Source organism: Mesoplodon bidens, assembly GCF_964165515.1.
Source record: "Mesoplodon bidens genome assembly, chromosome: 11".
Classification (NCBI taxonomy): domain Eukaryota; kingdom Metazoa; phylum Chordata; class Mammalia; order Artiodactyla; family Ziphiidae; genus Mesoplodon; species Mesoplodon bidens.
In genome coordinates, this window is record NC_138167.1 from 5421292 (window position 1) to 5434610 (window position 13319).

At 45.9% G+C, this 13319-nt stretch overlaps 2 protein-coding genes across 2 annotated transcripts in view; both read left to right on the forward strand.

Moving 5' to 3' along the window:
* The first annotated feature begins 1525 nt into the window (after positions 1-1525).
* The window catches only part of PLEKHG6 (pleckstrin homology and RhoGEF domain containing G6), a 44395-nt gene continuing 32601 nt past the window's right edge, over positions 1526-13319 (forward strand). The window contains exons 1-2 of the mRNA XM_081249963.1: positions 1526-2005; positions 2945-2997. The gene's annotated coding sequence lies outside the window, so the exon portion shown is untranslated. The remainder of the gene's footprint in view (positions 2006-2944; positions 2998-13319) is intronic.
* Positions 5491-7637, forward strand: LOC308624559 (actin-related protein 3-like). The gene is given in 2 exon segments (XM_081247878.1): positions 5491-6322; positions 6326-7637. Coding segments are annotated over 2 exon segments (1254 nt in total). The 5' UTR covers positions 5491-5692; the 3' UTR covers positions 6950-7637.

Here is a 13319-nt window from a genome sequence, read left to right on the forward strand (position 1 = left end):
AGCTGATTGTGCTGTTTCCGCAGGTAGCCTCCTCCCTCAGTCTACAAAAGCTCTTGCCTCCTGATTGATGGGGCGGGGCGGGGAGGAATTCAGTCTTTGGACAGGTGTCCACCCTACCCCCCATCCCCCGGGGTGGCCGGCATCCAAAATAAAGCAAACTCTCCTTTCCACCAGCCTGGTCTCTTTATTGGCTTTTGAGCGGCGAGCAGCCAGACCCCACTTTCGGTTACAATAGGGATAGCCAATGACTGGACAAGAGTGATGCCCAGTGCTTCTCTTCTGCACTGTGCCACATGGGAAACTGCGGAACTGGGGCCCCAGCAGGAGGGGCAGGGCTCACCGGACCCCTTCCCCCAGCACGGAGCTAGCTCTTGGCTTAACCCTGTGCTCTTCAGACACCCTGAGAAGCAAACCATCTGCAGCATACTCCTGTGATGAAATAAAATTCAAATTTTATGGTAAGACAAGAAAAATTTAAACATAAAATTTTTCTTTGCCCATCTGGGCTTCCTCCCTCCTCGTGTGTGTGTGTGTGTGTGCGCGCGTGCATGCGTGTGTGTGCTTGTGTGTATGTTGCATCTGCATTAACCCCATCTCCTTTGGAGATCACATTCTTTCTTAATCTCATAAAGGGTCACAACTCCTTAAGAGATAATCTTCCTTCTTAATCTTGTAAGAGGCCACGATGACCCATGACCACGCTTTGTACGAGTGGATCTGGATTGTGTAAACTGTCAGTAATACGTCATTTAATATACAGCCCTCTCTCAAAACTTACGTAACTGTGCTTTGACCTCTAACAGGCCAAATAGTTCTCAGAGCTTTCTGAGAGGCTGTTCCCAGGTTCTAACCCTCAGTTTGGCGTGAATAAAATTTCCCATTTCTTTCTTAGATCGACTGGTTAACTTCTGTGTCAACACCTGGACCTCAACAATATTTGAAGTCAGCCTCATGCATACGGCCTCTGAGGTCAGGGGGTCTGGGTTTAACTCCCACACTATACTTCCTAGCTGTGTGATGTTGGGCAGGTTACCTAACTTCTCTGAGCATGTTTCCTCAGCTGCCATATGGTGATAACAATAGTATCTATGTCTTAGTGCAGTGGTGAGAATCAAACAATTAATCCATGAAGAACACTTGCAACAGTACCGGGCATGCAGTAAGCGCCCCATAAAGATGAGCTATGAGACACATACATATATACATATATAATTTATTATACATTACGACTGACTATGCGCCAGGAACTATTTTAAGCACTTTCCATGGCCTGGTGAGCAGGAGGTCCAGACCCAGGAGCTCGGCCTCCTTCCTCTCTGAGGCCTTTGGACAAATCACCTTCCTGCCTGGGCCGGATCTCACACGCGAAGCCAGGGCCCAGGCTCCATAAGGCCTCAGGCATCTTTGACCCCGGAGGTGCTGAGCCAGACCCTCTCTGGACACCGGGCACCTGTCAACCTGCAGCCGGGACCAGGGCTCCTCTTCCTTCTGACTTACTCTGGGAAAAGGCAAAAACAGACGGCACGCCAAGGTACAGAGCCGGCTTTCTGCGTGTGGCTTTGGCGTGAGGGCGAGTTTCTCCGCGCCGCCTGCAGCCCACCCGGCACCCGGAGCATCCCAGAGGGCCCGGCCGCCTTTTTGGGAGCGGTTCTCCAGGGAACCACGCCGCTCCCCCTCCCCCCCCGCCCGCAGGAAGTGCCACCGCCCAGCTGGGGCCCCCGGGCAGCGCCTCCGCCAGGTCCCGAGCTGGCACCCGCCGCCCTTGGATCAGCCTGGGCGCGCCCGGGCCCAGACGCGCACAAAGTCTCCTCCCGAAGCCCCGGCCCCGAAGGAGAAAACGCCGAGCGCTGGGCCCAGCGCGCCCCCGCTTTAGGGAAGCCCGGGCCCGGCCGGCGGCAGGGTGGCGCCCTCGGGGGCCCTCCCGAGGGTCAGCTGCGGGCGGCGGCCGGGGCGCGGCGGGCGCGGGAAGCCAGAGGACGGCTGACTCATCTTCCTTCCCGCCGCCGTGAGTCACCCGCCTCCCCCGGGACCCACTCCCTCTACCCCCACCGCCCCCGCCACCCCGTGGCGCCCCCTGGCGGCCGCCCTGACTCCCCGCTGCCCCTCCCAGCGCTGCGCCCCGCCCACTCCCCGCCTCCCGCCCCGTGGCCCCGCCCACCTCACCCCTACGCGTCTCCACCTTCTGAGCTGAGGAGCTCTGGAAGCCTTTTATGCTTAGTTTATGCATTTAATTCATACAGCCACCCTGGGGGGGGGCAGTTGCCATTATGCACCCATTCTCAGATAAGGAAATGAAGGCTTAAGTCATGGCGTAATAACAACTTTTTAAAAATTTATTTATTTATTTATTTATTTTTGGCTGTGTTGGGTCTTCGTTGCTGCGTGCGCGCTTTCTCTAATTGCTGCGAGCGGGGTCTACTCTTCGTTGCGGTGCGCGGGCTTCTCCTTGCGGTGGCTTCCCTTGTTGCAGAGCACGGGCTCTAGGCGCTTGGGCTTCAGTAGTTGTGGCACGCGGGCTCAGTAGTTGTGGTTCACGGGCTCTAGAGCTCAGGCTCAGTGTTGTGGCTTGTGGGCTCTAGAGTGCAGGCTCAGTAGTTGTGGTGCACAGGCTTAGTTACTCTGCCGCATGTGGGATCTTCCCGGACCAGGGCTCGAACCCGTGTCCCCTGCATTGGCAGGCGGATTCTTAACCACTTTGCCCCCCGGGAAGTCCCTGTAATGACAATTTGTAGACCACTTAATTGTTTAGGCAACACTTTAACTCCACAACAATTGGGGAATGAGGGATGATCCTGCCCCTTTACAGATCAGCTAACAGGTAAAGTCCCAGGAAAGGTAAATGACTCGTTCAAGGTTGCTGGGATCCAGGCCTCAGTCCCCAAGTCCCCAAGCCCTAGGGCTCTTTCCATTTTCTCAGTGTCATCCCCCCTCTCTCTTCCTGCAGGCAACCCATGTGACTCATGGTCGAACTCAGCCCACATCCAGATTCTAGCACAAGTGAGTAAGTTACCCTGATGGATGCTTTTGCATGAGAATCCACCTAAACAAATCCCCGTGCTGGGAAGCCAGCTCTGTGAGGCCAGGATTTCTTTTCCTCTGTTTTATTCACCGCTGTCTCTCCAGTGCCTAGAAGAGTGAGTGTCTACATTTCATGGAGCTCCATAGATAAATGAAACCTCTCGGCCAAAGAGGCCAGGCAGCCCCAACAGGCCTCAAGGAGATGGAGAGAGGGACTTCCCTGGTGGTCCAGTGATTAAGACTCCGCCAAAAAAAATGGGGAGACAGGAAATGAAGGGTGGTGGAGGGGTCAGTTCTTCTCCCAAACCTCTCCCAGAAGAAAAGATGCCTCCTAGGGCTCCTTTCGCTGCAGTCTTCATGCTTCATACCCTGTCCAGGTCAGAAAATTCTTCCCCAAACCTAGCCTTGATCTTATTCTCACATTCCCTACATACCTGAGGGGCAGTAAGTGAGGTTTGCATCCTCCTGGCTCCTCATGGCTGCTTCTAGAAGTGTCGTCCCACCACCACCCCTGCCACCCCTGTATAGACATCCTTGAAGAATCTGGGCGATCAGCTTTAGCTCCCGTTCCCCTTCCTCCTGGTGCCCCTTCTTGCAGTTGTCTGCTGGCCTCTTGGCCACTTCCCCTCCTTCCCTGAAGACTCAGCTCCTGGCTCGACACTTGCTGTCCCCGTGACTCTGCTCTCTGCCAGGCAGCAGCCACGTGGGAGAACCATCCATCACCATGGCCTCTGATCCTGGTCCTCTTCCTCCCCGATGAAGGAAATTCTGATTCATGCTACAACATAGATGAACCTTGAGGACATTATGTTAAGTGAAATAAGTCAGTCACACACATAGAGTGTATGATTCCACTTACATGAGGTCCCTACTGTGGTCAAATCCAGAGACAGAAAGAAGTGGAACCATGGTTGCCAGGGAATGCGGGGCCGGGGGGATGGACATGGGAAGTTGTTGTTTGATGGGTACAGAATTTTAGTTTTACAAAATGAAAAGAGTTCTGGAAATTGATTGCACAACAATGTGAGTGTACTTAACACTACTGAACTGTAAACCTAAAAAAAATGGTTAAGATGGGCTTCCCTGGTGGCACAGTGGTTGAGAATCTGCTGGCTAATGCAGGGGACACGGGTTCGTGCCCCGGTCCGGGAAGATCCCACATGCCGTGGAGCAACTAAGCCCGTGAGCCACAACTACTGAGCCTGCGCCTCTGGAGCCTGTGCTCCACAGCAAGAGAGGCCGTGATAGTGAGAGGCCCGCGCACCGCGATGAAGAGTGGCCCCCGCTTGCCACAACTAGAGAAAGCCCTCGCACAGAAACGAAGACCCAACACAGCAAAAATAAATAAATTAATTAATAAACTCCTACCCCCAACATCTAAAAAAAAAAAAAAAAAAAAGGTTAAGATGGTAAATTTGTTATTGTGTTGGGGTTCTTTTACAATTAAAAATAAGAAAAACATAAATTAGCTGGCATTTCTCTCCTGCTTTAAACCCTAGAATGGCTTCCTATTATGAGAATAGGATCTCAATTCCTTACTTGGTCTAGAAAGCCCCGATGACTTCTACTCCTCTGTCACCCTCACCTCTGCTCTGGGTCCCCTGTTCAGCCACACCAGCAGCCTCTGCGTACCCACACCATGCTCGTCCCCCCCGGAAGGCTCTGTCTACACCTTTTCCCATGGCAATCCCCACCCTTTACTCTGAGCTAACATGCTCAGGTTTTCCCTGGCCAAACTATCTGTAGATTTCCCCATGTTTCTATGTCGCTGTCCCCTTTATTTCCTTCAGAGCACTTTTCTCAGTTTGCAATTACAGGCTTATTTGTTTACTGCCTGTTTCCTGCTGACATGGCCACCATCGCTGCCATCACCTCCAGGCACTAAGCCCCAAGAAGGCAGGAAGCAGAGCTGTCCGGATCCCCCTCTACCCCAGCACCCAGTACAGGGTGCTGGACACACACTCAGTCCCTCCTACATCTTTGCTGATGAATGAGTGAGTCTCTGGCTTTTTTTTCTCGGTGTAGCAACAGCACAGTGAGAAGCAGGCATTCCTGGAGTTAAATCCCAGCCTCATCACTTATTAGCTGTGTGTCGTGGGGCAAAGTACGTTCATCTCTCTGAACTTCAGGGGTTTTGGGGTTTTGTTTTCTGTAACATGGGGATAACTTGTAAGGTAATTTTGACGATTATTGTGTTAACTTATATATAACCAGTACTCGCCACCGATAGGTGTCAGCATATGAGTACCTAGCATCATTGCATTCTAGGGGATACTATTACTTTGGGTCTGATCAAAACTATAAAACCTCCCTCTAGATAGAAAAATGAAGCTAAACACATATTTTACACATAAATTCTAGGTGTTCACTGACCATCAGAAGCCTGACCAGAGTCACCAGGTTAAGAACCTGAATATAAGGGAGAAAAACAAAGCCAAGTGTTAGCGGTCAAGAATGCCTGGGGAGACTGCCTGCCCGCCCGGGTTGCGGAAGTGGTAGCCGCTGACCGAGCCTGCTGCTCTCTCGCTACTGCTTTGGCTTCCCGGCTCCCCCGCGGACGGAGAGGGCGGCCTGGCCGTGGATGGTCAGATAGCCTCTACCTCTCGCCGCCCATCCCTGGCCCCAACCGGCACGGAGCAGACGGCGGCAGCGGCAGCAGCAGGCAAGGAGGAAGATGGCGGGACGGTTGCCGGCCTGTGTGGTGGACTGTGGCACGGGGTATACAAAACTAGGATATGCTGGAAATACGGAACCACAGTTTATCATCCCTTCCTGTATTGCTATTAAGGAGTCAGCAAAAGTGGGTGATCAAGCTCAAAGGAGGGTGATGAAAGGTGTTGATGACCTAGATTTCTTCATTGGTGATGAAGCAATAGAAAAACCTACATATGCAACAAAGTGGCCAATCCGCCATGGTATAGTTGAAGATTGGGACTTGATGGAAAGGTTTATGGAGCAAGTGATCTTTAAATATTTAAGGGCAGAACCTGAAGACCATTATTTTCTTTTGACTGAGCCTCCACTGAATACTCCAGAAAACAGGGAATATACTGCTGAAATAATGTTTGAGTCCTTCAATGTTCCAGGCTTGTACATTGCTGTACAGGCTGTTCTTGCCTTAGCTGCATCGTGGACCTCCAGACAAGTAGGAGAACGGACGTTGACCGGTACAGTAATAGACAGTGGAGACGGTGTCACTCATGTCATCCCTGTGGCTGAAGGGTATGTGATTGGCAGCTGTATTAAGCACATTCCAATTGCAGGACGAGATATAACATATTTTATTCAGCAATTGCTGAGAGACTGAGAAGTAGGAATTCCTCCAGAGCAATCCTTGGAAACTGCTAAGGCAGTAAAGGAGCGCTATAGTTATGTCTGCCCAGATTTAGTAAAAGAATTTAACAAGTATGATACAGATGGATCAAAGTGGATTAAACAGTATACTGGAATCAATGCTATCTCAAAGAAAGAATTTTCCATTGATGTTGGATATGAGAGATTCTTGGGACCTGAAATATTTTTTCATCCAGAGTTTGCTAATCCAGACTTTACTCAGCCTATCTCAGAAGTTGTAGATGAAGTAATTCAGAATTGTCCTATTGATGTCAGACGTCCTCTCTACAAGAATATCGTCCTCTCTGGAGGTTCAACCATGTTCAGGGACTTCGGACGTCGCTTGCAAAGAGATTTGAAAAGAACTGTAGATGCCAGGCTGAAATTAAGTGAGGAATTGAGTGGTGGTAGATTGAAGCCAAAACCTATTGATGTACAAGTCATTACACACCATATGCAGCGATATGCGGTTTGGTTTGGAGGATCCATGCTGGCTTCCACACCTGAGTTCTACCAAGTATGCCACACCAAAAAGGATTATGAAGAAATTGGACCTAGCATTTGTCGTCACAATCCAGTGTTTGGAGTCATGTCGTAAAATTGGCTTCATAGTTATTGGGGTTAGGGAGGTGGGGAAGAAATAATCTTTCGGATTACCTGTTTTGTCTGGATGGCTGGTTTTGAGGTTGTAAACCTGACTTGAAATAATAAGACCAAACATAATTATACAGGAATATTTTAATAAGTATATCAACATGCGAATGTAGAGGAGAGCCAAAATGATTAAGTGTTTTTCTTTAGATTGAATATTTGAATCTTACGTGCAACAAAAAGAAGTGGGTTTTAGTTCTTTCTGTGCCCTGCTATTTTGTATATTATTGAATTATCCAAGATTTGATGGGATTTATCGGTATGTAGATAGCTCTATAATGCTTGAATTGTACACTCTGAAGTGTGCAATGCAAGAGCTTGTTTATATTTCATACTTTTTATACTTTGAGGGAAAAAAGTCAAAGAAAAACTAGTATTTGAGGGAAAAAAAGTGACCAAGTAAAGGATAAATACAAAAAATAGCCTGTGAGACTTGGCATACACACACACTCATGGGATTCCAGTTATTAGGAAGTGCTTCCGTACCCTATGCCCCCAATGGTTTTCTTTGCAAGTGCTTTTGGAACTAAGAAGCTAGTATCTTGGATTAACTGATGCCTGCTAGTGCTTTCTGATTACTCGCATTCTGTTTCTCACTTTAAAGGAAAAGTAAAGACAAGACTGTTGGACCAGTAAAAAAAAAAAAAAAAAAAAGAACGCCTGGGGAATAACTAAAGCAGCCCCGCAGGTCCAGGGCTGCCATCCCTAGTTCTACAACGCCGCCTGGCGGTGGGATAGAATTGTTGCCTAGGATTCCCAGGCCGGGGGAGAAATGGCAGGATTCCGAGTCCCTGCTCTGAGCCTACCCTCAGCACCTCGGATGGCCTCTGTCCACACTTCTTCTGTCCTTCGCCGCAGCCCATCTCTTAGGAATTTAAAGTCTCTTGGAGCACTGAGGGACTTCCCTGGCAGTCCAGTGGTTAAGACTCCGTGCTTCCACTGCAGGGAGCGCGTGCTCGATCCCTGGAGCAGGAAACAAGATCCCGCATCTGGTGGGGCGCAGCCAAAAAAAAAGCCAAACAAACCCAAAAAACTCTTGGAGGACTTCCCTGGTGGCACAGTGGTTAAGAAACGCCTACCAGTGGAGGGGACACGGGTTCGAGCCCTGGTCCGGGAAGATCCCACATGCGGCGGAACAACTAAGCCCGTGCGCCACGACTACTGAGCCTGCGCTCTAGAGCCCACGAGGCACAACTACTGAGCTTGCGCGCCACAACTACTGAAGCCCACATGCCTAGAGCCCGTGCTCCGCAACAAGAGAAGCCGCCGCAGTGAGAAGCCCGAGCACCGCAACGAAGAGTAGCCCCCGCTCGCTGCAACTAGAGAAAGCCTACGCGCAGCAACAAAGACCCAACGCAGCCATAAATAAATAAATTTATTTTTTTAAAAAAACAACAACTCTTGGAGGCTTGAAATGTTTCCAAGAAAAGTTGTATCCCTGGGCCCTCAGGTAGACTGGTAGTTTCAGGGAAAAAAGTAATAAGCACCTTAGTTCTCCACTTTTCACAAATTCGAAATGTGGCATTGATTACAGCTGTTACAGCATCTAATTATATTAAAAATTACTACAATCCTAAAGATTTCAGATTCTTAAAGATTTAATTAATGGGGACTGGTGAATCATTTTCCTGTCATGCATGCTTTTGTTTACCTTTTAAAATGTGCTTTATATGTTCATACTGTTGTGCTATGTTATACCCCCAAATTAGAAAAACTCATGAATGGCTCAGAAGTGCTTCCTTGACTCATAAATGTAGCAATTAAGGTAGTAATAGGGACGTGACAACTCAGAACAATGCCATTCATAAACTGTGAACTGGGTTTCAGTGGGGATATAATATGTCTAAAGGTGCTGGGATGAAGGAAAATGTGAGTGATTATTTTGCACAGTAAGAAAAAAGAAACTGCAAATAGGAACTACCACAAACATTATCTGGAAACTGGGTTTTATTGACTATTCACCCCTGTCCCCAGTGCATTATCAGCTCTAAAATGTCAAATCAAGGTTCAAAGTCATTAAAGCTTGTGTATCAGTCGTAGTTAGAGCCTACTGATTTTTTCCAGAATAACTGCAATATAGCGTTTCCCAGAATAAAAATTTAAGTTTGTGATGGAGAGAAAAGCCCCAGGAATGTACCACATCACTCCAAGTTGCCCTCACTCTTCAAGCAAACACGAGTACAAGACACACAACAGAGAAGACAGACAAACCAGTTGTGAAGTTAGTGACATAGATACTTAGAAAGCAGTTTTATCGCCACTGTTGGATGTCAGAGAACAAGGGCAAACTAAGTTCAAGATCAATCACCATCAGGTACGGATGTCAGCATTCAGTTCTCTTTGTGGCTGGTGAAAATCCTCATATCCAGACTGTGCAATAGCTTTCAGAAGGGGGAGAACATACATGATGGCAAAGTAGTCAATGAGTTTCTGTTCCGCTTATCTCTAAAATTCTCTACTGCAAGAGAAAAATACTTTGTCTTATTAGAGATTATTTGGTAAATGAAAAAGACACACTGGAATCAGGACAGAGGAAGCACTGGCTTTGGGAGCAAGAAGGCAGGAGGTCTAAATTCTAATAAAGGAGGTTGCCTAACTCTGAGCTTCAGTTTTTCCCTCTGAAAATTGGGAATGATGTTGGTAACGATAATAACAATGCCTGTTTCATACAGTTGTGGTAAAGATTAGTGAAGAACTACATATAAAGCATTTAGGGCAACATCTGGCATATACTGAGTAGAAAGCGCTCAGTGAAGGTGAGTTATTATTATAATCATCATATGAATTCCAGTTCCAACACTGTTTAATTCGTGGAGAACCACCGACAGCCCTCAATACGTGTTCTGAACCCAATTCAGTGTTGAAGGAAATAGAAAACATTTTCACCATGAGTCAAACAGCAGTCACTAAGGACACATTCTTTTCAACGTGGTCACAGAAATAGGCAGCAAGTACAAGAACCTGCTTCCTACCCACAACCCCTAGGAAGGACACGCATGCTGGAGGGCAAAGGAGTTCACATGAGTCTTGTTTTGTTTTAGCATTTTATTGAGATATAATTCACATAACATAAAAGTCACCATTTTAGGGCTTCCCTGGTGGCCCAGGGGTTAAGAATCCGCCTGCCAATGCAGGGGACATGGGTTTGAGCCCTGGTGCAGGAAGATCCCACATGCCACGGAGCAACTAAGCCCGTGTGCCACAACTACTGAGCCTGCACTCTAGAGCCCGTGAGGCACAACTACTGGGCCCACGTGCCACAGTTACTGAAGCCTGCAAGACTAGAGCCCGTGCTCCACAACAAGAGAAGCCACTGCAATGAGAAGGCTGTGCACCTCAACAAAGAGTAGCCCCCGCTTGCCGCAACTAGAGAAAGCCCCCGTGCAGCATCGATGACCCAATGCAGCCCAAAATAAATAAATAAATTTATTTAAAAAATAATAATTCACCATTTAAAAGTGTACACTTCAGTGATTTTTAGTATATTCACTATGTCATGCAACCAGCACCACTATCTACTTCCAGAACATTCTTATCACCCCAGAAAGAAACCCCATACCTATTCGCCGTTAATCCAGATTCCCATCCTCCCCCAACCACTGGCAACTGCTAATCTACTGTCTCTATGGCTTTACCTGTTCTAGACATTTCATATAAATGGCATCATACACTATGTGGCCTTTTGTGACTGGCTTGTTTCACTTGGCACCATGCTTTCGAGGTTCAGCCGTGTCATAGCACATAATAGTACTTCACTCCTCTTCATGGCTGAGTAATATTCCACTGTATGGATAGACCCCACTTCGTTTACCTATTCATCAGTTAATGGACATTGGGTTGTTTCTGTTTTTTGGCTATTTTGAATAATGCTCCTATGAACATTCATGTACAAGCTTGCATGTGAACGTATGTTTTCAGTTCTCCCAGGAATGAAATTGCTGAGTCCTATGGTAATTTTATGTTTTACCTTTTGCGAAATTGCCAAACTGCTTTCCGCAGCAGCCGAAACGTTATACATTCCCAGCAGCAATGTATGAGGATTCCACCTTTTCTACATGCCTGCCCACACTTGTCGTTGTCATTGTTATAACTGTCCCAGGGGATGTGAAGTAGCATCTCATTGTGGTTCTGATTTACATTCCCCTAGTAACTAAAGATGTTAAAAACATCTTTTCATGTGATTTTTGGCCATTTGTATATCTTCTTTGGAGAAATATCAATTCAAACCATTTGCCCATTTTTTAACTGGGTTGTCTTTTTCTTGTTGAGTTGTAAGAATTCTTTATATATTCTGGACACTAGCCCCCTTATCAGATATATGATTTGCAAATATTTTCTCCCATTCTGTGGGTTGTATTTTCACTTTCTTGTTAGTGTTCTTTGACCCACAAAAGTTTTATTTTATTTTTTATTCTTGGCTTAGTTTTATTTATTTATTTATTTGTTTGTTTATTTATTGGCTGTACCACATGGCTTGCAGTTCCCTGGCCAGGGATTGAACATGCACCCTCAGCAGTGAAAGTGTAGAGTCCTAACCACTGGACCACCAGGGAATTCTCTGATTCACAAAAGTTTTATTTTTAATGAAGTCCAATTTATCTGGTTTCTTCTCCTTGATTGCTTGTGCTTTTGTTATCATGTCTAAAAATCCACTGCCTAATCCAAGGTCACACAGACTTTCACATATGTTTACTTTTAAATTTCTATAGTTTTAGCTCTTACATTTAGGTCTTTGATCTATTTTGAGTTAAATTTTGTATATGGTATAAAGTAAGGGTTCAAATTCATTCTTTTGCATGTGGATATTGAGTTGTCCCAGCATCCTTTTTTGAAAAAGCTATTCTTTCCCCATTTAATGGTCTTGGCACCCTTCTCAAAAATTGATTGACCATAACATATGGGTTTATTTCTGGACTCTCAATTCTATCCCATTGATCTATGGCTATCCTTATGCTAATACCACACTGTCTTGATTACTGTAGCTTTGTAGTAAGTTTTGAAATTGGTAAATGAGTCCTTCAACTTTACTCTTGTCTTTTCAAGATTGTACTGGTTATTCTTGGTCCCTTGCAATTCTATATGAAATTTAGGATTAGCTTGTCCATTTCTGGGAAAAAAAGCAGTATTAGTAGGGATTTCAGTGAATCTGTAGGTCAACTCAGCAAATATTGCCATCTTAACAGTATTAAATTTTCCAGACAATGAACATGGATGTCTTTAGATTTATTTAAACCTTTAATTTCTTTCAACAGTGTTTCATAGTATACAAGTCTTGCACTTCTTCGGTTCAATTTATTCCTAAGTATTTTATTCTTTTTGATGCTATTATAAATGGAATTGTTTTCTTAATTCACTTTCAGATTGTTCACTACTAGTACATAGAAATGAAGATTTTTTATGTTGATCTTATATCCTTCAACTTTACTGAACTTATTTATTAGCTCTAATCAGGGTTGGGGTTTTTTTGTTTGTTTGTTTTTTGTTGTTATTGTGGTGGCGTTTTTTGTTTGTTTTTTGTTTTTATAAATTCTTTAGGGTTTCTTTTAATATTTAAGACCATGTCGTCTGGAAATAAAGATAGTTTGTTGGGTTTTTTTTTGCGGTACGCGGGGCTCTCACTGTTGTGGCCTCTCCCGTTGCGGAGCACAGGCTCCGGACACGCAGGCTCAGTGGCCATGGCTCACGGGCCCAGCCGCTCTGCGGCATGTGGGATCTTCCTGGACTGGGGCATGAACCCGCGTCCCCTGCATCGGCAGGCGGACTCTCAACCACTGCGCCACCAGGGAAGCCCTAAAGATAGTTTTACTTTTTCCTTTTCATTACGTGAGATTTTGAAATGTGGGATGACATTTCGTGACTGATAGCGCCGAGAAAGAGCATTTTTTCCAAAGGCACGTGGTTTGCTCAAGTAGTATATCTTAGTGATATATCAGAATCTATCACCCAGAACCAAAATTTCACAGTTGTAACATAGGGCATAAAATATCAGGATTTCTTAAAGCTAGAACTCTGGCACAGTTGCATCATCAAAGTTTTACTATGTCCCAACATTTGATTTCTTTGAAAAAGAAATAAAAAACATATAATTGGGCATATTTTAAAACCACTTGGATAAAAAAACTTTGTGTTGTGGATATTTTAACACACACACACACACACACAGCTTGTAATTCTACATCAGAACAAGAAGTACTTTCCAAAGCTGAACCAAGCCAAAGACTGGATAAGGAATCCAGTTGACGGACCTCCCAGGTGAAAACAGTCAGTCTTCCAAATTGCACATTTGGATTCTGATCATTCAGCAAACCACCTTCCCC